The sequence below is a fragment of the Aphelocoma coerulescens genome, chromosome 3, assembly GCF_041296385.1.
Source record: "Aphelocoma coerulescens isolate FSJ_1873_10779 chromosome 3, UR_Acoe_1.0, whole genome shotgun sequence".
NCBI classification, from domain to species: domain Eukaryota; kingdom Metazoa; phylum Chordata; class Aves; order Passeriformes; family Corvidae; genus Aphelocoma; species Aphelocoma coerulescens.
In genome coordinates, this window is record NC_091016.1 from 49,372,506 (window position 1) to 49,398,009 (window position 25,504).

The 25,504-nt window shown below is 38.0% G+C and overlaps 1 protein-coding gene across 3 annotated transcripts in view; it reads left to right on the plus strand.

Annotated features, from left to right (window-relative positions):
- The window catches only part of SMOC2 (SPARC related modular calcium binding 2), a 140,811-nt gene that overhangs the window by 101,351 nt on the left and 13,956 nt on the right, over positions 1 to 25,504 (plus strand). For all 3 annotated transcript variants that reach the window (XM_069010205.1, XM_069010207.1, XM_069010208.1), the window contains exon 9: positions 2,716 to 2,798. In XM_069010205.1, coding sequence (XP_068866306.1) covers positions 2,716 to 2,798 — 83 coding nt within the window. The remainder of the gene's footprint in view (positions 1 to 2,715; positions 2,799 to 25,504) is intronic.

Sequence of the window (25,504 nt, forward strand, 5' to 3'; positions counted from 1 at the left end):
ATTTTGCGTGTTCTTTGTTTTGAATGTATTAATTTGTCATATTATAAGATTTTGAACACCTCAATAAATGGCAGTCACATTAAATAAGATCCTCAAAATGAAGGGAAATTATTAATATTCATTTACCTTCTAATACACTGTCATCTGAAAAAAAGACAAACCATTTGTCAGTGAAGGTATTTCAGAAAAAAATAATCTTATTCTAGAGTTAAAATAAAGTTATGTCAATGAAGAATCTCTCTAGGACATTTGAGACAGTAAGACTTAGAAGAAATAGATGAAGTTGTGGAAAAAATCTGGATTAAAAGGAGGCAGTACATTTAAAGGGTAAAAACAACCATTCCCACAAAAGTCTATCAGTGTGGTCCTCACCAGCTGGCTCCCAATGCCTCTTGGAAGTCACAGCATGAACCTCACCCTTTTTGCTCAGTGGGGGCCATGGGGCTGTGTGACTTTTGTGACTTTTTAGCAACTAGGATCTTCTGCAGAGTACCCCATACTTGCACAAGATTCTCTAAACTTAAGAAAATCCATAAATAATCTGTTTCATGAAGCTGCCCACACTGTAGAATCCTTCCTGTGGACACCTCCATCTTCTACTGCTTTGTACACCTCAGTAAATCTCATCACTTCCCAGCAGACTGATCAGAGGTATAAAGCAGTTTTCATAAGCCCTTGGTAATTCTAGATATACATTTACTGCTAGGGATTCTTTCCCCTTTTAAATTCAAAAGAGTAACTTGGGATGTCTTTTAACTACACTATTTTTAACCTGACAGTGCTCCATTCTGACATACTATCCCGTTCCCACTCTTTCTCCATGAAAGCTGAGGCAAGTCTGTTTTTCTTATCAGTTTTAAGCATTGCTGTTCCTATATGGTAAATTTTAAATGACTTGTTTTCTTTCTTCAGTTGCTTTAAAGACTTAAACATAGACTTTTCACATTGCAGCATTTTAACACCTATTGGGCCTTTATAGATTTAGTTTGTGTATGATGAACTACATGTGTATTTAACAAAAATATCAGCCAGAAGGGTAGAAGAGTAGAGGCCAAAATATAAAATGAAGGCACAGAGCAGCCACAGTAACGAAAAAGAAGGAGAGGAATGCAGAGTCAGGTATCAGATTAATCAGGGGCCAGGCTCTTTGCCAGATACTGCATTAGTGAGTATTGCTCAGAGACTTCCCTTTCACTGTTTTCTTGGCTGATTGAAGTGGTCATCCATCAGGTGTCTGAATCCAGCCCATGTTATCAAAGCACCTTCTATTTCTGCCATTCTTTAGGGTAAAAAAGAGTCTCCAGCTCTCCCACGTCCATGAAAACAACACTGTACCTTCTTGCAGCAGCCAAAATTTGATGGGCCAGTAGGCAGTTTCATCAGATGATGTGTAAATAAATTAAGCCCTCAAAGGAAAAATAATATTGTGGTTTTCTATGCTGCCTGATAATTAAGATCAAAATATTTAGGCATTGCTTTTAGAAGCAGTCTGGCCTGAATCCAGAACATTGCCACCATTCAATGTTTCTAGAAATATTTTGTTCCAAAAGAATTTGGATTAGTATATTTTAATATGACATTTTATTATGCCACTCAGTAAATGTGATTTTGGTGAAGTTAGAGTAGGAGAACTTCAGTTATATAAACTACGAAAGAATCTAGATAAAAGAATCAGTGAACAAGTACTTGCACACACATGTAAGTAGACACAATTCATGTTCATCTAACTGAGAATTTAAATTTTCTCTGAAATGCTACATGCTAAGTTCTGCAACTTCAACCTATGTTAGGATAATAAAGTAAAAATCTCTCAGAAAGAGATTCTGTCGAGGTAAGTGAAAAACCACCATGCATTGGTAGTGGGACATGGAAGAAGAGGTGAAATTCAGCAGCAGATGCTCCCATGCCTCCTGGTCTTGCATAAAGGATATTGCTGGTGGTGTTGCGTAAGTCAGTGTTTGTTGGAAGTACAAATAGCACAGTTTCTTGTTACCAGTTGGACTAACAAAGTGACTTTAAGTAAACTCAGTAAGCATAGAAGAGCCAGCAAATTCCAGCAGCAGGTGGAGATTCAATCTTTTTCACAATTCACTTCAAGCAGCTCCAGCCCAATTACCTTCCTTCTGCAAATCCTATCAGTTCTTAACTCTTGTTCAAAACGTTTGTGGTTAACCCTTCTTACTTAAACTATTTTTTTTTTTTTTTTAAGAAGAAGATACAGTAACACATGAATTTAGAGCTGCAGTAGTGCCTAACTACAGTACTTGCCTTGCTGTGATTTTGAAATTGCTTCTCTGGCGTTTCCCAACGTGAATACTGTTTGCGATAGTGTTTATGACTTTTTGGTTTCGTAGGTGGGGGACAGCCTTATTTTTTTTCTTGATTCTGTGGGGTTTTTTTGGTATAGTTTTCAAAATAATTTCTATTTTGTACTAATTTATAGCAATTCTTTAGTTTTCCTCCCAGTAGAAAGGGCTTTAGAACAGAGAATACTTTTTTAGTTTGGTATTAACTCCTGGAGCATAAAGATGGGTTTCTTTGGGGCAAGTGAAAAATAGGCAGATGAGGTTGCATTGCCCTCTGAATGAAAATACAGGCTTATTCTATGACTACAAGAAGGTAGGAGGTTTTTTTTGGACTACAAAATTGGAAATAAATTAAGTCTTAATCAAATTAACCTTGACTGGTTTTATTCTCTCCCTGTGTGTTCTTTAGGTATGAACAACCTAAATGTGATAATGGTGCCAGAGCTCACCCAACAAAAACAAAGGATTTGTACAAAGGACGCCAACTTCAAGGTCAGTGAAACTGATAAATTTAAGTTTATGCATTTCAATGCTTTGTTTATTCACTGCAGTGAATTAGAAAGCAATTCCTTACACTATATCAAAACAGTGTATCTTTTAGAAATCACTACATTGATTAACTAACTGAAGTCTTTGACTTTGGAACAGTGTATGTTAATTTGGGTCTTGGGATATTGTCAGAGAAAGTAAGGCTCATTTTAGTCAGTAGTTTAATGGCAGTCACATTTACTTACTGGAATTATTCTTTGCTCCTGTCATTTCTGGGAAATTGGCAAATATATCCAGGATAACTTAACCTATACTTCATAATCCTTGTCCTAGCAAAATCCATGGGAAATTTGCCTCCATCTTCAAATCAGTCTAAAAAATGTATCCATTTTACTTTCCTCCAAGAGTATCTTTGTCAATTTACCTCAGAATGATACTTTTTCTTCATTATTCTCTGTTGCAGTAAAAAAAGTTGATGTTTATTAAAGTTTTCATTTTTTCACACTTTTTATAATCATGTGAGAGATCTTATCTATGGATAGTTGAGCTACACAGAATTCAGTAGACTTCCTTAATTTTTGAAATGGCTTTTTAGTATGCCTGAATAACTTGAGGTGTAGCAGATTTAGTGATATTACACATTGTGAGAGAATTACAAGTCGCTGTCAGCCCTTGTAAAGAACCAGAAGGAAGTAAATAATATGTGCAGACCTTTCACGTCATGAAAAATATTCTAGTTTAGCCACCCAAAGAAACATTTAGACAATAATTCTCTACTAACATGCCTATGACTGTTGAAGTGCATATTGAATGAACACACATTCTCTGTCATGAAATAAATTTAATTACAAGGTGTAATAAAAAAGATACTAGCTATAACTCTATGTTGTGTTCTACATACAAGCTAATCAAACGATCTGGTTGAAGATGCCCTGCTCATTGTTGGGGGGCTGGACAAGATGACCTTCAAGGGTCCCTTCCAACCCAAATTATTCTGTGCTATTTTACAACTCCACGGAAACCAGTGGAAAGTTAGCCATCTTCAAAAATTTATTTCGCACAGCACTTCCATAGTTACAGACTTGGATGATTACTTGATTTTATGTGGCGTTTTTTTTCTGAGTGAAAAGAACTTGACTCAGAAGATATTATAGCAGAGCAGAAGTTGAACAAGTTTTGCTGTTGAAAATATCACTTCCTGGTCAATCTTACCTTTTGCTAAATATTTTGCAAAGCATTTGCTAGATGGAATCTTAGAGGGAGAATGGGCAGGTGAAGATTTTTAAGATTTCATATATCTAGTTTTTATCTAAACTGCTAGTGCTTTTACAAAGTACAATAATAAAGATTTATCCAAAATCAAGGTACTTTTCCAGTGAACTACTTTACAACAATTTTCAATGCTGCAAGTTCCTACCTGATAAATTAATTTTAAGTTAGGCCATGGCATTTTGATTCTCCTTTTTTTCCATTATGTTATTTGCATTATGTGTGCTTTAGTCCAAAAATCCACTACAGCAATGCAAGCATGTAATCACCATAATTGATATGTATGACATGGATTTGCTCTCTCTCATGTTAGGTTGCTTAATCTTTGGCTTACAAATGCCTTGTGTTATTTTAAAATGAGGCAAACACCAAAATTTCTTAAATACTTACAGGTTTGCTAGAAGAATCATCTTCTTTTACTCTGCAGCAGCATGGAATAAGTACATGCCTGTAGAAGTAACGGGGAAGAGGCTACTTCCCTGTTGCAGTTGTGTTAAGATGTTTTTTTTTCTTCTTTCTCTCTCTGTAAAGCTAAATGCACAGGTCTTCAAGTGGCAAATTTCCTTCTTATCCTGCAAACTCTATAACAAGTAAAATGAACTGAATTTACTTTAGACAGTTTTTTGAAAAAAAGGAGTTGAAAGATGATCTTGTACAGGTGTTTCTAGTTGTGAACAAGTAACACAAAGTTGTGCAAATAGCTAATATGAATCAACTTTTTAATAGCAATGAATCACTGTTCAAAGTTTCTCTATTGTAAGCAGCCTTGCAAAGGCATGTTTGCATCTGTGTTGTCTAAATTTAAATGTAGCATTTAATTTCTGAGTCGTGCCAGGACTGAATAAAGAAAAAGTATGTTAATTGGATACTTATTTTTAAGGAATAATACATTTTTTAAGGATGGGTTTGCTTGATTTGCTGATTATAGCCACAAAAATGCAATAGCCCTGGGTGAAACCACTGTGACTGCCTACCGTGTAAAACCAGGAAGATTTTAAAATTAATTACTTTACTGCTATGAATGATCTTAAATGGGATAAACCTCACTGGTAGATCCTCAAGTGGATTAAATTGGCATAGTTCTGCAACTGCACTGATTTATACCACCTGAAAATTTGAACCCATTATATGCTAAGTCAAATATTTTTAGCAATAATTTGAAAATAAATCAAGATACAGTTTTTGACAAGCACTGATACCTCATTAAGGCAAAATTGTGGAAGGTGTCCCTTAGAGTCTACAGCAAAATTCCCACTGATTTAAACCTAGCTAAAAATAGTCTTCACATCCTAAGGTAACCTAATATAAAGCATCTGAAACTGAAGGCTAGTCTTGTATTTGTAAGGACGATCCAAGCCACCTGTATCTCTTAGTTTGGGCTGGAAGTTATATAATAATAATAATAATTCTTCCCATTAGATTTCTAGTCCTTTTTTTAAAGCCAGAGCATTTTTCTGAGGTTACTTGCGGTTATGATCCTTCTCAGAAACTGAGAAAAGGAGTCTAGAGAATGTCACATACTAGGGAAACAAAAGGGTTTTTTACTTTTCTCACAGTCAGAGTTTTCAAACATTTGTATTTTGACCTTTTGTTCTCCTCTGTGTTATACAGTAAAATGGAAGCTTGTGGTGAACTGACATATTCTGTAAAGTCTTGAATAGTTTTTCCATACTTTGGATTTCTGGTGTGTTAAATAGGAATTCGGTTTTCTACAGCAGCTGATCAAGAGCATTTAAAAAGGTACAGCATGAAGGCTAGTTAAGCAAAATGTATAGTATGATAAAATGAGGTGCAGGTGCTCCTGTTCCCAAAATCATGAGTCAAATTCAGCCAAGCTTAAGAATTATCAGTTCCTGACAGTGTAATTTTTCAGGTTGAGTCTATGGGTGAAGGTATTTTCAAGCATTATATGTATGCTCTACTTTTTCATAATCAGTAAAACATTTTTAAGCACGTATCTGCAATAGGTGTATATTTATTCATAAGTTGTGTAGATGTACTATTGTAACAATAAATTAAGTATACTGTAAAACATATCCAAATATAGAAATTGAAAAAGGATGAAATAATCACAATTTATTTTTTTAAATATCATCTATTAATAGCACAAAAAATATTTTCTTCCTGCACCCCAGTTGACTGTCATGTGTCTCCCCTGGGGTACATGCACCCTACCTTGTATGCAATGGGATAAGCTTCCTGTTCATAAATAGTCTTGCCTCTGCTCTAAGCAACCTTTGGTAGAAAAGGACTTTGGTACGTAGGAGAGCAAGACATGATAGCATACTGAGACAGTGCCAGAATACTCAGATAATTTGTCTCCAGGGCAAATCTTTTTCTTATTTGAAAAGTATGCATTGAAATCAAGAAGTCTCTGTTTTGGGCTCTGCTGTGTGTGAGGGCTGGATAAACTTTGGATAGCCCTTTATATGGTTTCAGATTTTTGTATTCTTACCTAACCTGGGAATTTATCTGTTTTGCCTGTAATATGATTTTCATTACCCAGACCTGAAATTTGAAAAGTTAGTGGAAAAATTTTTAAAGTATTCTGGGAAATGTAATTTTGTGCATATAATATTTTTTAATTAGAAGTATCCTTATCTTTTGTGCAGGACAAAACCAGCAAAACCAAACAAATGAGTAAATGGCATACAAGTTTCAGTGAGGGACACAATGTCAATGTCAAGCTGGATTTTCAAGTTTTACTGGGTTGCTATGATTTTGTTGATTTAAGTCAGACCACTAATTTTGTTTACATTTTATTTTGGTTTGTTTAAGTTTCTCCTTTTCTTTAACACAATGTGGGGTTTTTTGAAGTTCCTGCAGTTGTGATACTTCCTTTCATACAAAAGGATAATTTGAGAGGGGAAAGTATAGTTTGGAAACAACAGTGCCTCTAGCAGTAATACCATCTAATGATTTGGTCAGTGTGCAGATGTAGTAAATCAATCTACTTAAAGTCTTGAAAGTCTCCCTTTTCTAATAGAATGTGTCCATTGCAGTCAAGTTACTGTAGGTTTCTTCTGGTGATGTAAGATCAGCACTTCACTCCTATTTTTGTCCTTCATGGCAATCCCTCACTTCAGATGCTTGTCATTACAATTTTGATTCTAGACCATTTCTCATAAAAAGGTGAGTATTTCAGGGTTTTAATAACACTGAGTTAAGAAGCATTTAAAAGGTTTCAATTTTTATTGTCTAGAGTTTGTTCGGTGCCACAAGAAGGATCCAAATTAGTTTTGCACAGCCTCTCTGAGACAGATGCTGAATTCTCTGTGCTCGCTCCTCCCCACAACCCAAATCTGAAACCCAGTGCTTTCCCTCCAGGGCCTAAGCTCTGCTAATCACTGTGGTGGTACTCTGATGGTCTACAGTTTAAGTCAAACTTAGAACTTTAAAACTATTATTCAATTGAAATGTCTTGATGCAGGGAACTTGTACAGGCAATCACTGTACTTAATAACAAAACAAAAAAATCACTTAATACTCTTACTTAAATATGAACTACACGTTGTTTTCTAATTTCGTAGTGTACTACTGGCTCAGCTCTTGTGTTGATGTATGGGTGTTCTTAAGCTTAGTTTAGCCTTGGAATTCAAGCAGTTAATGTTTTCTCCTGCAAATCATGCATGAGAGCAGTTTAACTAATTTGTTTATTTAATTCTTGTGTTACTTAAGAGAAACAAAAATATCCTAACTGCCCAATTTTCTTCCTATTGTATTGGCTTCATTTACTGTGTTTCTGATGGGATAATCCTGCACTGACCCTGAACAGTTTATGTTTTGTGGAGCAAAACTCATGATTTAAGGTATGGGTGAATTATATGTGGATAAGTACAGTTTACTTTTGGTTGTTGGCAGTATATATTTTTTCCAAAGTTAAAGGGACATAGTCGGAAGCACTCAAACCACAATGACGCAACACCCACAGCGAAACAGCCGTCACATGAAGTGTCTCACTTCAAAGGCATCTTAAAAGAAAAGGAAGGTGATAGAGGCTTAACTGCTTTTCCTTTTGAGGTTCATTCCATTATGCAGTGGTTCCACTTTTGACCATGACTGCATCAGATTTCATAAGGTGCCAGAGTATTCCTCAGCTAAAATGCTTAGGTACCACCATTGTCCTACCTCATCTAGCTTATTCTGTTTTCACATAGTCCTTAGTTTCCTCAGTGTAGTCTGATACCAGCACCAAGTAGAAACTAATCTTACCTTACTTCACTTTCTTAAACATTTGAATGACTAAAACTTTTCTTGTTTTCAAAGGTATCAGATAAGGCATAATGCAAATTATATACACATGCCTGCCTTCCCATGAGCTTCAATTGTTAGGTCAATTGGCATGTGACTGTCTCCAATGAGCTGTGATTTAAAAGGATTATATTTTTATGATGTAACCAGCTCTTTGGCTGCATGAGCTAATCCTGAAAATACTCCTTTCTGCTATCAAGTCTTAAAGCTCTGAGTTGTCAACCAACCATTTGAAGTTGCCGGCTGTTTTGAATGAGCCTGTAATCATTGCCCTGAGCTCTGTGCTGTTCTGTTTACCAAGAGGTACTTAGCAAGAAGGCTCTGTATGGAGCAGAACTACCTAACAATGTTACTATGACCGGGAAATGTTGGTTCAGATCTGGTGTGAACCTTCATGACAGTGATGGCAAAACTGAGCAGCTGCATGGTGAGTGGATGGAGGGGACCTGCCTGGAGCATGGTGAGGTCTGCAGGGAGGACATGAGGCTCAAAAGTGAGGTACAACTCCCAGAGCTGGAAGTTAGAGATGGCAGCAGAGTGAAGCCCCCATAATCCAGACGGAAATGGTTAGTAACATTCTGTGCAAATTAGACATCCACAAGTCTGTGGGCCTAGATAGGGTGCACCCAAGAGTAAGGAGAGAGCTGGCAAAAGACCTTCCCAAGTCACTTTCAATCATTTACCAGCAGTCCTGGTTAACTGAAGAAGTCCCAGAAGGTAATAAGCAAATATAACATGCATCCACAAGAAGGGTTGGAAGGATGATCTGGGAAACTAAAGGCCTATCAGCCTGACCTTGGTACTGGGGAAAGTCATGGAGCAGATCATCATGAGTGCCATCACACAGCATGTGCAGGACAACCAGGGGATCAGGCCCAGCCAGTGGGGGTTTATAAAAGGCAGGTCCTGCATGAGCAACCTAATCTCCTTCTATGGCAAGGTGACTTGCTTAGAAGATGAGAGAAAAGCTGTAGTTGTTGAATATCTAGACTTCAGTAAAGGCTTTTACACCATCTTCCACAGTCTCCTGGAGAAACTGAGGCTTTTCTTGGCTTGAACAGTTACACTTTGCACTGGTTTAAACACTGGCTGGATGGCTGGGCCCAGAGTGGGGTAGAGGATGGAACTAAATCCAGTTGATGGCCAGTCACTAGTGGTATTCCCCAGGGCTCAGTATTGGGGCTGGTCTTGCTTAATATTTTTATCAATGGTTTGGATGAGAGGATTTAGTGCATCCCCAGTAAGTTTGCAGATGACACCAAATTAGATGGGAATGTTGTTCTGCTGGAGGGTAGGAAGGCTCTGCAGAGAGATCTTGACAGAGAGATCTTGGCTGGATCAATGGGCTGAGGCCAACAGCATGAGGTTCAATAAAGCAGAGTGCTGGGCCCTGCACTTGCCTTGCAACAACCCCATGCATCGATGTAGGCTTGGGGAAAAGTGGCTTGAGAACTGCTTAGGAGAAAGAGATTTGAGGGTGCTGGTTTACATCTGGCTGTGAGCCAGCTATGTGCCCAGGTGGCCAAGAAAGCCAGTGGCATCTTGGCCTGTATCAAGAAAAGCATGTCCAGCAGGACTAGAGAAGTGGTGTTTCCCCTGCACTCTACATTGGTGACAGCACACTTCGAGTGCTCTGTTCAGTTCTGGGCCCCTTACAAAAAAGGAAGACATTGAGGTGTTGGAGGGTGTTCAGAGAAGGGAAATGGAGCTGCTGAAGGGTCTGGAGCACAAGTCTTATGTGGAGCAGCTGAGGGAGCTGGGGTTGTTAAGCCTGGAGAAGAGGAAGGTCAGGGGTGACCTTACTGCTCTCTAAAACTACCTGAAAGGAGCTTGTAGCCAGGTGGGGACCAGTCTCTTCTGTCCTGTCTCAAGTGAAAGGATGAGAGGAAATGGCCTTAAGTTGTGCCTGGGAAGGGTCAGATTAGAAACTAGAAAAAAATTTGCACTAAAAAAATGGTTAGGCATTGGAATAAGTTGTCCAGGGATGTGGTGAAGTCACTGTCTCTGGAAGTGTTCAAGAAGTGTCTGGGTATGGCACTTGGGGTTTTGATTTATGGGTGATTAGGTTGGTGTTACGCTGATGGTTGGACTAGATGATTTTGAAGGTCTGTTCCAACCTTGATGATTCTGTGATTCCGTGCAGAAAGGTGCTGGAGGGCTAGAAACATTCTTTGTCAGTCCCGTAGTGCTGGGGTAGGAAGGGGGATTGGCTGCTTCCCCTCCCAAAGCAGTTGCTGTCTCCTCTAGTATGGGTAGTGGTGGCCTGGAGAGGAGTTTGGGCAGAGGCAGTAATCCTCACCACTCCATAGCTCTGTGGGTCAAGCAAGTGCTGAGGCCACTACTATGGCTTCAGAGCAGCTGATCCTCCAAAGAGGACTCAGTGTCTTAAAACTACAATAGATTCCTTGGGCTTTTGAATTTAGTAACTTCAATATTATTACCCCATTGTCCGGCTACATGAGCATATTTTAGTCTCCCAGTGGGCAGTTTTGCTCCAGAGGGAGGAAGTTTTGCAAGTTATTTTTCAAGGCTCTGCAGATCATATTTATTTCTTGCACACCCTCTTCTATTCATCTCCTCATCCTGATTTAATTAATAATGATCTGGCCACAGCTTTCATACTGCTTTATTTTTGCCTCAATTTGTAGTAATTTCTTATCAAAATGAATCTTCATACAAACCTACAGTAGAAATATTAATATCTGAAAAAAATATTCTCAAGCACATACCCTAAGGCTGCATAATGTGCAAATTGGTCTATAAAAATTACAGTGAAAGCATTTGTGTTACTAGTAAAATGGCAGTGAAAGACACAGCTGTTTCACAGCTAACAAAAGAGAAAAGTTAGCTAATTAAAGGTGATGCCACTGGCTCAGCAATAGCATTTCATTCATTGCTCTATTTCATATTAACCTGTAATTTTATGTTTATTTTAAAGGGCTATATTAGGACTAATAAACACTGACTTCTTTTGCTTCTCAGCGTTTGGCTATTCCAAAGAATATAAATTCAGTTTCTCACCTCACTTGCTGCTGTCCTCCTTTTCCAAACAAACCCATGTTTGAGGACAGCAGTGGTGCCTGCTGTGCTGTTCTGTGCCCTTGGGTCCTGCTGTCAGTGTGAGCAGTGGAACACCTCCAGGAGAACACGCCCAGAAGGGTATCAGGCTGGTTTCCCAGGAGGTTGTCTCACACCAGCTGTACAGTTACATTTAATCCATAATGTTATATTTGCTCTCCTTTTTTTTTTTTTTCTAATAGCAAAAAGACAAAGAAGGAAATGAATTTGTGTGAAATATTTCAATGCAGAGAATGGCCTAATCAAGAAATCCAAAAGAAAGTGCAAAACAGTACATGTTAAACAGCTTTGTTTCTTTTAACAAGGTCTATTCAGAAAATACACGTGAGTATTAAGAAAATCAAGATACTTACCGTGTTTTAAAGAAAGTCTAAAGTTTGCAATGAAAATACCACAGACCCTTTTAAAACAGCTCCAAGTACATGATTGTAGATACTGAGATAGTGTCTGTGCCCAGATTTCACTCTAAAATGAGTGAAACTTTGATCACACTGGAACCTAAAAGGGATTAAAAAATGTGCCTCATTCAACAAACTTAGATGCTGTATTCTTAAAACTACAAGCTTCAAGAAATGCTTTTAAAAAATCTTGAAATAATCTCTGGTATAGTGAAGACATGGGAGAGTTATCTCATAATAATGTGGGGCAACTGGATTTTAGCTCTTGGGTAAGCAGTAGGAAAAAAACAGCACAAGAGGGGAAGATTGATATAGAATAACCTCAGCATTTTCTGCCAGAATGCCTGCAATCATTATCATCTTGCAATCAGCTGTCAGGAACAACTCATATTAAATGAATGGAAAAGGTGAAAACCTTTTAGTGTGCCAGAGCTGTAATCATAATGAAAAATGACACCTGAATCTTATCATGACAGTGAGGGGGAGCCACATAAGACACTATTTCCTCAAAGGCACATTGGTGTGGGGCTTCTCCTTTATAAACCGATAGAGTAAATTGAATAAAAACATGCCATGGATTTGTAGCTCTGTTCCCTTCAAAATGGATATCTTTTTTTGTTGTGTTTTCATACTTGGATTCAAGTTCTTCTTGATTATGTGGCAGAAACAACTCTCATGTTTAATCTCTGGACAGGGAAAAATAAATGTTTTCATTTCAGATTAAATGTATATCTGCAGCTATATTTTCAAGAGGGAAGAGCAATGGTTAGGCATTTATTCCTTGTGTTCAGTCACTTGGCGAAGTGTTCCAGTATTCAAATAAAATGAGCACTTCAATAACAGTGAGTTCAGTGAGATTTTCAGTTTCCAGGAATTTTGAAAATATCCAGTAGTTGCAATGAACCACCCTAGAAATTTTGTGTTTTTCATCAAACTGTGACTTTTTGAAATGCAGACTTATGAGGCTAGGGCTTGTGAAAAATTAAGCCAATGCAAGACTTCCCTCTCCCTAACATTTTGAATAACTTAATGTGTAATACAGTAATAACATCAGTCATTACAGCTGAGTAATGACTGAAAGTGTCAACGAAAATGAACAAGATGTAGTCAAAATTTTTGATGTTGATCTCACCTCAGTAAGTATATTTTTCTGAAGAAAATATTTTTGTTTTAGCCTGCTGAAAAAGGGTAAAAAATTTCCTTCTCAAAGGCTCTCAGTTGTGGAGGCCTAGAAGTTGTATTCAAACAAGGAATAAGATCATGTTTTTAAAACCACTGAGACAGTCTCGTTTGCACTACCATGCAATTTATTTAGCCTGCTGCAAAAAAGAGATTACTTACTTTGTTTTTTTGAGAAAAAGGCTGTCTGACAATCAGAGAGTCCATTCAATGCTCATGTTTTCTAAATACTAGTGTAGCTTTTGTGAGACCAGTGGAATTGATCACTAGTACAAGAGGCAAAGTCAGGTTTGCACATCTCACTGAGGTTGACTTTATTTTACAAAGTAAAGTATCATTATTGAACTTGGTTTACGACTGAGACTCAAAAATAATGCCAGGTTTTGTCCTCCTAATCATAGGGGATCAAAGATGTGATTAACTTTACATGTTGTGTCTTGGTAAGGAAGTGCTGCAACCTTGGTGCAGCCACAGACAGAGGATATCATACGTGCTGTTGTTAATACGGAGAACCCGCAACCAGAGGTGGGCTTGGGAAGAGTCTGTGCTTAGTATTAATTGTTTGCATCACAGTAGTTTATAGTTGTACAGTCTGGGATCCCAGTGTCCTGGGCGCTGTGCAAACCCAGAATAAAAAGATGATGCCTGGAAAATTCACAGTCTAGCTGATTGTAAAGCCACTTGGACAATGGGTGGAGAGATGCCATCAACTGGAGAGGCAGTGAAAGTTCCTGCCAATTCTTCAAAGTGTTTCAGTCTGCCAGCATGTGTCACCTCCGTTTCACACTGGCTGAGCTTAAGCCAGCTGGCTTTCCTCCAGGTCCTTCTACGCATCAGGTATTTAGACTGCAGAGAATGCATTTCGCTGGGCTCAGTGAAGAGATATAGAATAAATACTCTTGTTCACAGGGATGACAGTGTATATGAGACTATCTCAGTGTTTTTCAAATAGATGGTGGTGTTACGTACAGCTTATAGGCCTCTACAACTGAGAGCCCTCAAGAAAGGAATGAAATGACCCCATTCAAACATCTGGGAATTCTTTCAAAGGGTTCAGAAAGCTTCATGAGGTTCAGAAATTTGCTTCTCTCTAGCTCAGCAGGAGTACTACTGTTCATAGATTCCTGATGTTAGCATATGGCAAAAATCCATGAATAATTTTGGGAAATAATTTAGTCACAAATTTTGCCCTTTACATTTGTGAAGTTCTTGAATTTGTTTGCTATCTAGAAATGTTTTCTGGTAAAGCCTTTTTCTCTGTAAGTCATCCACAAGCAACTCATTGTAAATATTCCTAAAGTACAATTCATGACCTGCTGAACCCTGATCCTGCAAACAGTTACTCGCATTCTTCTTGCGATTAGTTCCATTAAAATCAAAGAAACTTTTACATGTGGTTGTAAAGTTAAGCCCAGGCATAAGTGTCTGTAGGATGAAGGTTTTGGTTGTTCCATAACCCTCGATATTCTTTGTGCTATGTAGTCTCTGGTTGTTAAATGAGACACAGGCAGTCAGAACCAGTGCAAAGTCAGGGTTTTTCAGTCCCAGGGAATTACTCCTGTTCCCTAACTGGCGAGCTATAGAATGCATCCTTACGAGTCTGAGGTTTGGGTTCTTTGAGTGCATAATCCAGACTTGCTGGTAATGATCCAATTCGAAATTAGCTTTGGAACACAGTTAAATGTAAAACAAAGGTCATTGAATCAAATTAATTTAAGAAGCCGAGAGAATATTCACCAGCGTTTTTTATGGCTTCTTAATCACTACAGTCCCTTCTGTGTTGAGAACTTTATAATGGGGAAAAGTACTGATAAGCAAATTCCTAGGCTTTGTAGCCAGCCACAGTTATAACAGAAAACATCTACTAGAGCTGAGCAGACTTGTTTGCAGAAAATGAACCCAGAGACTGAAAAATTTACCTGGCTCAGTGAGGAGAAAAGCAGAATTTAGGAGTAGCTGTTGACTGGCATATTCAATTATGTTGTTAGCTGTATTTTGTCTTCGATACATTTGGTGGTGAAAAGAATAGACAGCTATGGATAAGTATGGATTTAATACCTAAATTGCATTTGGCATTTGGCTCTACAATCTCACTTGCTATTATTGCTGTGTCTCTCTCATTTTCAACAAGCAGGAAGGCATCATAAACAACTCCACTAGTTGTGTACCTATGTGTACATGTGTGTGTCTAAATACAATCATCAGTGACTAAAAAGAGTTACTCTTTCATGTATGCTGGAAATATCCATATCCTAATTTCAGTTCAGAGAAGTAATATTTAAATGGTCACAAAACGATGTCTCTAAACCACTGAAAATAAAAGATTCCTGGTTTTTCATTAGGATGTTTAGCACATATTTCTACCCTTGGAAATTTTTCAGTGTATTTGGTGCTTGTCCTTTAGGCTTTGAATGCAGAAAGTTAATTTGGAGTTATTTAGAGAAGGATTTTTTTAGTTAGAATTTTTGTCTCTCTCTGAGATCTGTATAGCTGAATTCACACTATCAAAGAAAGAGCTGGAAGGATATAAAAATATTCCTAATAAAATTTTCTTAAACTCTCTGAAATATTTATAAAAGAGAGTTTTCGATTCTTTTTTCCCAAAAATAACATGCACTTGTACAGGGTTTAGGAAAGTGCTTGTAGAAATTTAGTAATTTCTACTGGTGCTTGTTTGGGGTGATGTGTGCTAGTAATTTCATCACTCAGGAATAATATGTTTTTGATTTATGTAGATTAAAGGTGTTTATATGATAGTCAACATAGCTCTAAATTTAAATCTGTTTTTGTGCTAACATTCATATTTCCACACAGAGATCCTCTTATGCCTCTCAACTCACACTCCTAGGAAAAGATCATAAACAGGTTCTATTTAAAAATGTATTCCATATATGTCCTCAATAGTTTTATCATGTTTTGAAATGAACCAAATCCATTCTGCAAGCTGTATCCTATCTCTGCTGTTTGTAATGAATTGCTGTGATGCACCGTAGAGAAAGAATCACAGTTTTACTTAGCCTCACTCAAGCTGACTGTAATATGCAAATATAAGAGCAGTGATTTTGCTATGTGAAATTTAAAATTCATTGTGTCATTGTATTAAGAATAAAAAAAAAGTAAATACATATTTTGACAATATTTTCAGTAGTTGATATCATCCACATGATTATATAGATAACTTCTTGAAAGTAGGTTTGTAATTGTATGCTTGGCAGTTACTTGCTCTAAAGAAGAATTTTATTTAATCTCTGAAACAGTTCAAATTCTGCTTCTAATTCATTGCTTTGAATTGAAAATAGTCTCACAATAATGAGTTCTGTTAGAGTTTAAAATGGTGCAAAGGAAAGCAATAACTAGGACAGGATACCTACCAATCCCTACGAAGAGCTCACTGAAGAGAACTCTGATATTAGTATTTTTATTGCTTTTTATTTTACAGAAGGAAAGATTAAGTGAGATTAAGTAGCTAGTGATGTTAGGAGGTTTCCAGCAGTGTCAGTGTTTCAGTCCAAGTGTCTCTCATGAATACTGACATCCTGGGAAGGGGTGCTGGGACCTGGAGGGAATGTGTCATGTCCTCTTCTCTCCAAACACTTGAGCAGAGATTCATTCTTCTGCCACGGCTCTCCTGCTCCAGAGCAAGACAGCTCAAACCCCAGACTGGTGGGGCTGCAGGACATGGGGCTGGGCTGACACCATCTGTGTGCACCACTGTGCCGAGATGAGTTGAGTCTCTCAGCTCCTCGCACACACGGCAGAGGCCAGCTCACACAGGCCTGAGTCTGGGCTGGGGGTGAGATGTGATGAATGGGCTCTTTTTATATTTTCCTGTCAGTGAGATTTAGCAGGGGTTTTGAACTGTTCCCCTACCAGAAGTGGGATGAACTGCTCTGAACAGCCCACTTTTCCTGTAGGCACATGTATGTGCCTGCATTTTTTTGCCTAGAGCTGGTTCTGTGACACATTCCTACGAAGGAGAAGAGTCACTCTATGCTGTGTCAGAGAGCTCGACAGCCTCAGGTGATGCTGGGTTCCCCACACGTACATGTGGCTCCTTGAGCATATCCGCACTCTCCATTTATCAATGATTTCTATGTGTCTTAAAGCTACTGAGTGGTAGGTTACCATGTATAGCACTAGAAATGGACACATTTTTCAGCCCTTTGTCTCTGCTCTGCACACTTATCTTTCAGATTTCTCATGCAGACCTATTAAAAAATTGGAGTGTATTAAGCATGAGAAAAAAATTAATTTTACAGCCCTTAAAACTCTGTCTCAGCATCTTTTGTCTTAGAAAAGCAGGAAGATTACTTCTGAAAAAATGTGGTTGTTGCATCTTAGGCTATAGGTATATCTATCAAAGGACTACTTTCTTTATACAATACAAGCTTTTTTACAGCTGGCAAGCAAGGACACTTTGTAAATTAGGAGCTCTTGGTAAATATCTCCCTTCTGCCTTAGTAGTTGAGCTGGATCCAAGTTTTCCTATCAGCTTTGTGCAAAGCATAGTTCAGCATAATTAGGACACCAGCTGGGCTGTAGAGGTTGGGGTCATCTAAACTTCATAAACAGCACCTACAGGGAGTTCATGCTTTAGGTGTCATTGACATTACCATATCAATTTGAACCAAAGTCATGGATAAAAATAATTAATATTAGATATACAATCCTAAGGTCAAGTTTGAAAGAAAATATGATTCTCTGACTGAACTTAGTCTGGTTCCTATTCAATTAAAGGAAGCAAGTCTCTTTTATATAAAAATACTTTGTCCTTTGAATTCCTTGAAGTTTTACTAATTTTTCCGTGAAATTTTCCTATTGCAGGCTGGGCTAAGTTTAATTTTTTTTTTTTGCAAACACTAAAATGCCAATCTGTTATGAGCTGTTTGAAATCCTGTTTTCTGTTTCAGCTGTCCATTTTCTTGGACACAATGACGATGTCATCCTTTGTCTGCTGCATTTCTTTTTCCCTACTTCTTGAATAAAAAAAATGAAGGCAAACAGAGCCGCAACATCTGTGTCTCACATGTTTACAAGTCCATTTCATTAATTCTATGAGCTTTCCAGGATTTATACATAGCATTTTGTTCACGAGGTGCAATTGTCAGTGGGAAAAGTTTAATCCAATAGGGATTACCAAAAAAATTGCTAACTTGAAGTTCTTATAAAAAATTAATTTCTTTAAACAGGTATTTTGACCCCTGTATTAACAGAGTACACAGTTCTCTTGGAGCCAAGCTCATGGTTCCAGGCATGCATCACACAGTGTTACTGCAAACTTGGCAACTGAATTGAGGAAAGAGATTAATGTGCAGTGCAGTGGCTGGACATGTAAGGTCCACGAATTGGGCTTTAATTTAGAGTTCCCTGTATGCCTTGGTAAAAAAGAAGGCACACTGCTGTGGTTCTGGCATTTTCAATGTTTAGAAAAACAGGGCTTGCTCTTCATCATGAGGTGTTTTTTTTACTTTTGAAGTTCATTAATTTCCCTGACATAGGCAGGTGGCTTGGTTAAACTAGGGTTATTTGGGAAAGCAGGATTCTTCTGGGAGAGTGAAAATTGTAGGGTTTATTCTACATTGAAACCTTGTTTTGTCAAATTCCTCAGCTGCTTGAGATTTGAGCTTGGAGGCCTAGCTAAGCATTTGGGTGAATGCTTTGTTGTTGCTAGCTCTTGTTCGTATCAGGCTTCACTTGATAGTCACTTCGTGTGGAAGGCAGAGAGGGAAGGAGGAACATGAACAGATATAAACTGCTCTCATTCTTTACAATCCACCCAGGGAAAGTTGCCCTTGGAGGCAGGTCAGAAAACTGGTTTAATATGAAAGGAGAGGCATGCATTTCTTATCACAAAACTATTACCTGAATGAGTCTATTAAACCTGGACTCCTCATTCGAAATCAGGCATAGTTTTCTGGAGGGAGAGTGAAAAAAAAAAGCCAGATTACACATACTGGATTTTACTCTTAACTGTAATGATATAGGTGATATAAAAAGGGTGAGCTTGTTGTGGGGTACAGTGAATGTCTTGATGTTGAAGTTTTTCTTTTTTCTACAATGAATTTCAGAAGATGTTCAACTGTGCAGAAAGAGAAGGGTATCTTGTATGCCTTATATCTTAGATGAGACTCAGAGGTTGGCTAATGTTATGACTATTTTCAGTCCTAATATTAAAGAAGGAATATATTTAAAAAAAAAAAAGTATTTCTTTGCAAATGAATGTTATATTTTTTTATTAAAGTAAGGATTCATACCATGTGCACAGGCTCAAGTCAAGTTTCCTCTCACAATTTTTTTTCTCTCAGTTGTTTAGCTTCAGCACTTTCCCTTAATAATATTTGTAATTTGGAGACTGGTAGGAATTAATTGGGTTAATTTTCTTGTAACCAACCCAAAATTTGTACTTCAACAGCAAAAGACTAATTCCCCAAGCCCAAGTTTTCTTCTTAGTGATTTATCTCTGTTTACAGATAAAGCAGAACACTGTAATACAGAACAGATAAAGGAGGACATTCTAGACTCATTATATTTTCAGTAGAGTCAACAGATAAATGCCTGTCATAAAAGAAGAGCAATTTATTCTTAAAATGTGCTTCGATAGCTAGGCGTTTATGTTCTTTTTCATTGTTTCCTGGTAACCATTTCCAGACATATCAGCAACATTAATGGAATCTCTCAAATACTTGAGAGATGAAAAGTTATCATTTTCATGTAGAAAAAACAGAAAACAGATTAACTAAAAGTCAGTAAAAAATGATTGTAAAATTTGAATTTGAAACTCCCATCCTTTCCCCTTGTCTTGATAGATGTTTTTATTTTTAAAGATCCATGAAATTCATAGATTAAATTGATTCTGCTCCATCTGAACAACCCAAGATACAATTGTCATTACAGACAAACTTAGGTGCTTTACTAAGTCGATTCATAAAGTTTGCTGATGTTTTTGAAGGTGCTGTGTAAGAACCCTGGGTTCCCTTTCTATTAAAAATTTAGACAAATGAATGAAACCTTTCTCATGAAAATGAAAAAAGTGACAGAAATTAAGGTTGTGCTCTGTGTTGTGAATGGAAATACATTGTCAGGCTGAGATAGAAACACTGAACAAATGCCCCTATAATTAATGCTTCTTTTTTTATTTGTCTTTGCTATGACATTTTGATTCCCTTCAGCTGCCTTCTTTGTTTCACTGTACTCTGAATTCAACTTTATATCACTGGAAGTTGTATTGTCTACTCTTTTAATGTCTCCTAAGTGAAACACTTATATTGAATAATAGAGAAGCTTAAATGCTCAGTTTTAAGTTGAATGGATTTAAAGTTAGAAAATAAAATCCAACAGGCTTAATGAGCTTCTATATCAAACAACAGGCTTCTCTTTTGTATTTGCTGAAACAGTCTTAAGCAGTGGCTTATAGTATGGCAGAATGATAAAGTGCTGCTTAAGCATCTGTTCCCATAACTGTCCTTTGGTGAGGCAAAAAGTCTCAAGACCAAAACATGCAAGGAAAAAAACCTTCTTACTGAGAATTTGACTCTTCAGACTATGAAGGGCAGTGCCTTTATCCAGAAAAGCACTGAAGACCATGCTTTTCTTTAAGCTCGTGAATTTGTTTGATCTAGTGAGAGCACTCTGTTGACACACTTGCCAAGCTTTTTGGAAGATGCTGGTTGCGTTTCTTTATGCCATGCAAGATTAAGCCCTGACAGAACATGCTGTCCAGTTGTGATGCTATTGTTATTCTGCTGAAGAAAATGTTTTAATGTAGCAATAGGAATAGTTTCTGACATTCTCTTTGTTCTGAGGGTTTGCTCACAGCAAAAGGAACCCTTCTGCGGACACACAATAGCTTGATGATTAGAGTACTCAGCTGAAGAGGAAAGAACATAGGTTCAAATCCTTGATCCAAACCAGACAGAGAGGGAATTGAACCTAACTCTCTAGTGTCAGAGATTAGGGTATTCCACTAGGATAACAGCAAGCCAGGTTTCAACTCCCTGCTCTGTCTGGTTTGGATCAGGATGCTGAACCTCAGTCTCCTCCATCTCAGCTGCGTGCCCTCATCACCAAGCTATTTGGCCAAGATGGGATAGGGTGTTTTGCTCTTAAAAAAAAAAAAAAAAGGCATTAAAAAGCTCATTTTGCACTAGAGTAAAATATAAACTACCCACTCCTGACTATTTCCACATGATGGAATTGTTGTTTCCTGGCCAGGCCAAGAGAGAGCTACTTCGTGGTCACATACCGAGAGCGCCAGAAGCAATAGAAAGATATAAAACCCCTCTGCCCCTGCAAAAGCAGCTAAAGATGCAGAGATTCAGCCATGTTATCTACATGGCTTTGGCAGAAGTAGAGAAAACAAAACCACCAGAAGCCAGTTCATGTGAATGCCAGAGCTATCTCAGTGAACCACAGTTTTGTTTGGAGGAGAATGGGGGAGAAAGATTAATATTCTGTCAGTGCTGTCGGAGGTGTCTGTGTCAGAGCACAGGCTGTGAGTTTGCTTGAAACTTCAAGCAGCTTTTTTCTCCATTGTTTTCCATGTCTCTCTTCTCTCCCTTGATTTTCTACCTGGTTCTCTCCAACTTCCATGCTTTTCTCCTCGTTTCACTGCCCTTACCATGTATTCATGTCCTTTCCACAAAAATTATTCTGGCTTAAGCTCTAGTTTTTGCAATGGCACACTTAATTGAACCTTGTTGTAAAATCCTCTGTGAATGTGCTTATATCAGTTGATAGAAATTGATGGGTTTTAACTGTTTGCCTTGTCCTTGTAATCCACACATACATGTTGAATTCCTTAATCTAATCCTAGGCATTTTTAAAGGTTTAATTGTTTGGGGTTTTTTTCTGCTCGTTACATTCTCTTTTGCCTCCTGATTTTTACCAGCAGTAGAACACCAACTGATTTTTGATAATCTAGCATGTGAACCATTTTATAGCCATCTGCATAGGGCTTGTTTACTTTAGTCATGTGAAGTTCATGGACTGAAAGTCTGTGTCTGTTGAAATTTACAGTATTGAGTATCTGCAGGTATGGGGCATCGACTTCCAGTTTTGAATAAGAGTTTTTTACATTCATTCACTTGTAATGTAAAATGACCACTGTTAACTAAATCAGCATTAGAGCATGCATATTTATACCAAAGAATTATTCCCAGTAGAGTTAGAATGGAAATGTGGGGTGTATGAATTACAGAGTCATTATTTCAGTTCCATTCACCAACAGGCAAGCACTGTTGCAGAATGCATGGCTGAAGATCAGGTTAGTACACATGCCCAAGAAGGACTCCGTTTTGCTGGGCGTGAGCCTCCGGGATGCTGCTGTTGTACACTCAGATTGTATTTTCCCCTATCCCCTGCAATACCCAGGGCACAAAGATATAATGTGATGTCTTGTTTCCACATCTCTCTGTTCACCCAGCAGCACATAGTAAGACACCTGAGAACCTCGCTCATGTGTTTCTGTTGCTGTGTTATTTACAAATGAGATTCCATGGCCTGCTCCAGAAACTACACACACTTTCCCATAACTGTGTACACGTGCTCAGTCTTGCAGCATGCCATGTCATGTCAGCCTGGGTATAAAATGGGGTCATGTTTGCAGAGCATACCTGATGTCTGGAGGGGGACGATAGGGTATTTCTCTATCTCTTTGTTTCCTCTCAAGTACCACAGTCAGTAAGCCTGACTGGTTTTCACATTTCAGTAACCCCTCTCATCAGCCCTTTAGAATTTTACCTGTTAATACCAAGAGCCAGTTGACTCTGAGGAAGCTGGTTAGCATTAAACTTCATGACATCTGATGAAGTTGACAGGGTGGGCTTCTGCACAAATGCAAGGAAATCCAGGCCTTGGATTTTAGCCTTGGTGTGGCTGCAGGATATTCTTAGTTGGGCACCTGACTGAACGCTGGACATGCACAAGGGAAACAGACCACACTGTACACAATGAAACTCGCCTACAGTGTAGTGGTCCAGTGAGGAAACTGTCCTCATAATCCTTAATGGAGTATTATCATGGAATTGGGTCTCTCTGCTGTAAAATGACCCAAAGCACTTTGTAATCAAACTGCACACTGTAAACTGTTTTACATGAAGTCAGCTGCATTGCATCCTTCCTGGCAGACACTTTAGAATCATAATTACATTAATCTCCGTCCCTAATTTGCTCCATTATGCTTCTGTCATTGCAGGATCTCTGCTACCAACTGGGATGTGTTCATTTCCTCAGTGCTTACTGTAAATTGCAAATTAAGGGTGGCATGGTTAACTCTCAATTGCCTGCTTTTTGTGGGATTAAATCAAGTTCATCATTACTTGAACATTTAGTTTATTGTTGTTTAATGTGGTATACAGTACTATTTTTGACTTGGGGGATCTGTTTGAAATAGAGGTCTATTTGCAAAGAAAGTTAAGGTTTGAGAACCTGCTGTAGCTACAGAGACCTCTGTCAGCTCTGGAGAAATGAACTGGGTAATGGTGAACTAGGAGTGGACCATGATCTTTAATTTAAATAAACAGTGTCTAATTATTAAAGCCTGGGCCTATTCAGTCTGTCCTATTACGCCCACCTCCTTCAGCAGGAACTAGGGACATTTCTTGTGTAATTTCACACCTTGTAAAAGTTTCATATTGAGCAATTGTAGGACATATTTATGTTTTTTGTATTAGTCATCTTACAGCTTTTTATTTAGCAAAGGATGAGCCTGTGAGATTTAAAATTATATTTGCAGAGAAAATCTGTCATGTTTAATTGCAAGTGTCCAGAAATGTAACACGACTGCAGATCCCAAATTAAAAACTGCAGAGAGAAAGGGAGATTTTTGTGATGCCAGGTTTCCAAGGACTGTTTCATTCCATAGTGATCAAGTAATGTTTTAGTGGTACTTGCTGATTCTTGCTTCATTTCATTTACCTCCAGGATTTACATTTTATAAACCTCTTTTAATCACTGCTGTAAAGATCCATTCTGAGTTACAATTCAGTATATAGTTAATGTTCCAAGAAATAGCTATGCCTGCCTGCCATTAATTCTAGCCTCCCACTGTATTGGCTATCCAATTTCTAAATCTGTCACTTGCCAGTTATGGAAGGGAGGGAGAAAAAAATAATCAGATAAAGCTGTTGAAAATTTGTCTCTTAATGCAAGGTCAGTGCTCATAAGTATGGGTATAAGCAAAATAAAGCAAGGGTGAAGACTGATATTTTACATGACTGCTTCCAGTATTGCTATATCTTCTGCCTCCTTTCTGCTTCCCCATCTTTTTTTTCCATCTCATCCTTTACCATCCAACAATATGCTTTGGGCCCTGGTACCACTGACTTAGTTTTGCACTTGGTGGTTCTGCCACTGCTTTTATTTCCAGATTCAAGATACACTGAGTCACTGAATCTGTGAAATGCTCCATTTAGGTGCCATGGGTTGGCATTGCTCTGTACCATCTATATTTGTTCTTTTTTTAAACCAAAACAAAACAATTGCCAAAGCAACCAATGTGCAGGGTTTCAAAGGTGTATTTGGAAAAATCTGTCATGTATGTAATGGCCTTTGAGAGATTGAAAGGTATCTTTAAGGAGTGCTGTCCTCCCAGCTCCATCCATCCTGTGTTATGATTGCGTAAGAATCACACTCGGGCATGAAGGTACCGCTCTGTGCACAGGGACTCAGAAAATTCCTGTAACAGGAATGTGTGCTGCTGGCCCAACAGCTCTGAATTTCCTTCATCTGATTTAATGACCATTGGTTCTTAGGGTCTGAATAAAGACTTTTTTTGTGGCTTTAGATGAGAATGGATGCTTTGGGGATTTTCAGCTTATGCTTCCAATGATAAAAGTCTCAGTAAGAGGTAGACAGAAAAGTTAAAATCAGCATCAGTTTGTAGAAAAGGCTGTTTTTCATGAAGGTTTCCAAGGAGCAGGCTGCTTAGATTAATTAAGTAATGTAAGAAACATCCCCACTAAGTCAAGTCCCCATAGTTCAATTTTTCCATCAGGAGACCAGAATTATGCACCTAATTTCTGAGGTCACTTCGATAATTACAAGAACATACATTCTTCGTAATAGCTTTTCCTTTTTAATGGATATTTAAATTGAGGTAATTAATTAGGTTTTCTTTCATACCCATCTCCTGAGAGGAAACCTAACAACATAATGAAAATACAAGTGAATGGGAAGTAATAAATGTCTACTAAAAATAACCGCATTTTTACACTCTAGGCAGTATTGGTTGCTAATTGTTAAATCTCTCAGTGTGATAATGGGGAGATTCAGATGCCTGTCATACTATATAAAACTAGATTCCAAAATCTTTCAGTATAATAAGCTATTGTTGAAAGTGTTACTTCAGTCAGAGGTACTGGCTGTTTATCTTAGGTACAGGCAGTCATGAAATATGGTATAGAAAGCAGAAGTATAACCTCTTGAAAATCAGATCTAGTTTCTTTTCTCTTTCACACATTTCTGGGCCCTTTTCTAATTTTTAAACTGTTCCCTCTTTGTCCTAATCAGTGGGATGATTGACTTTGGTCACTGTGC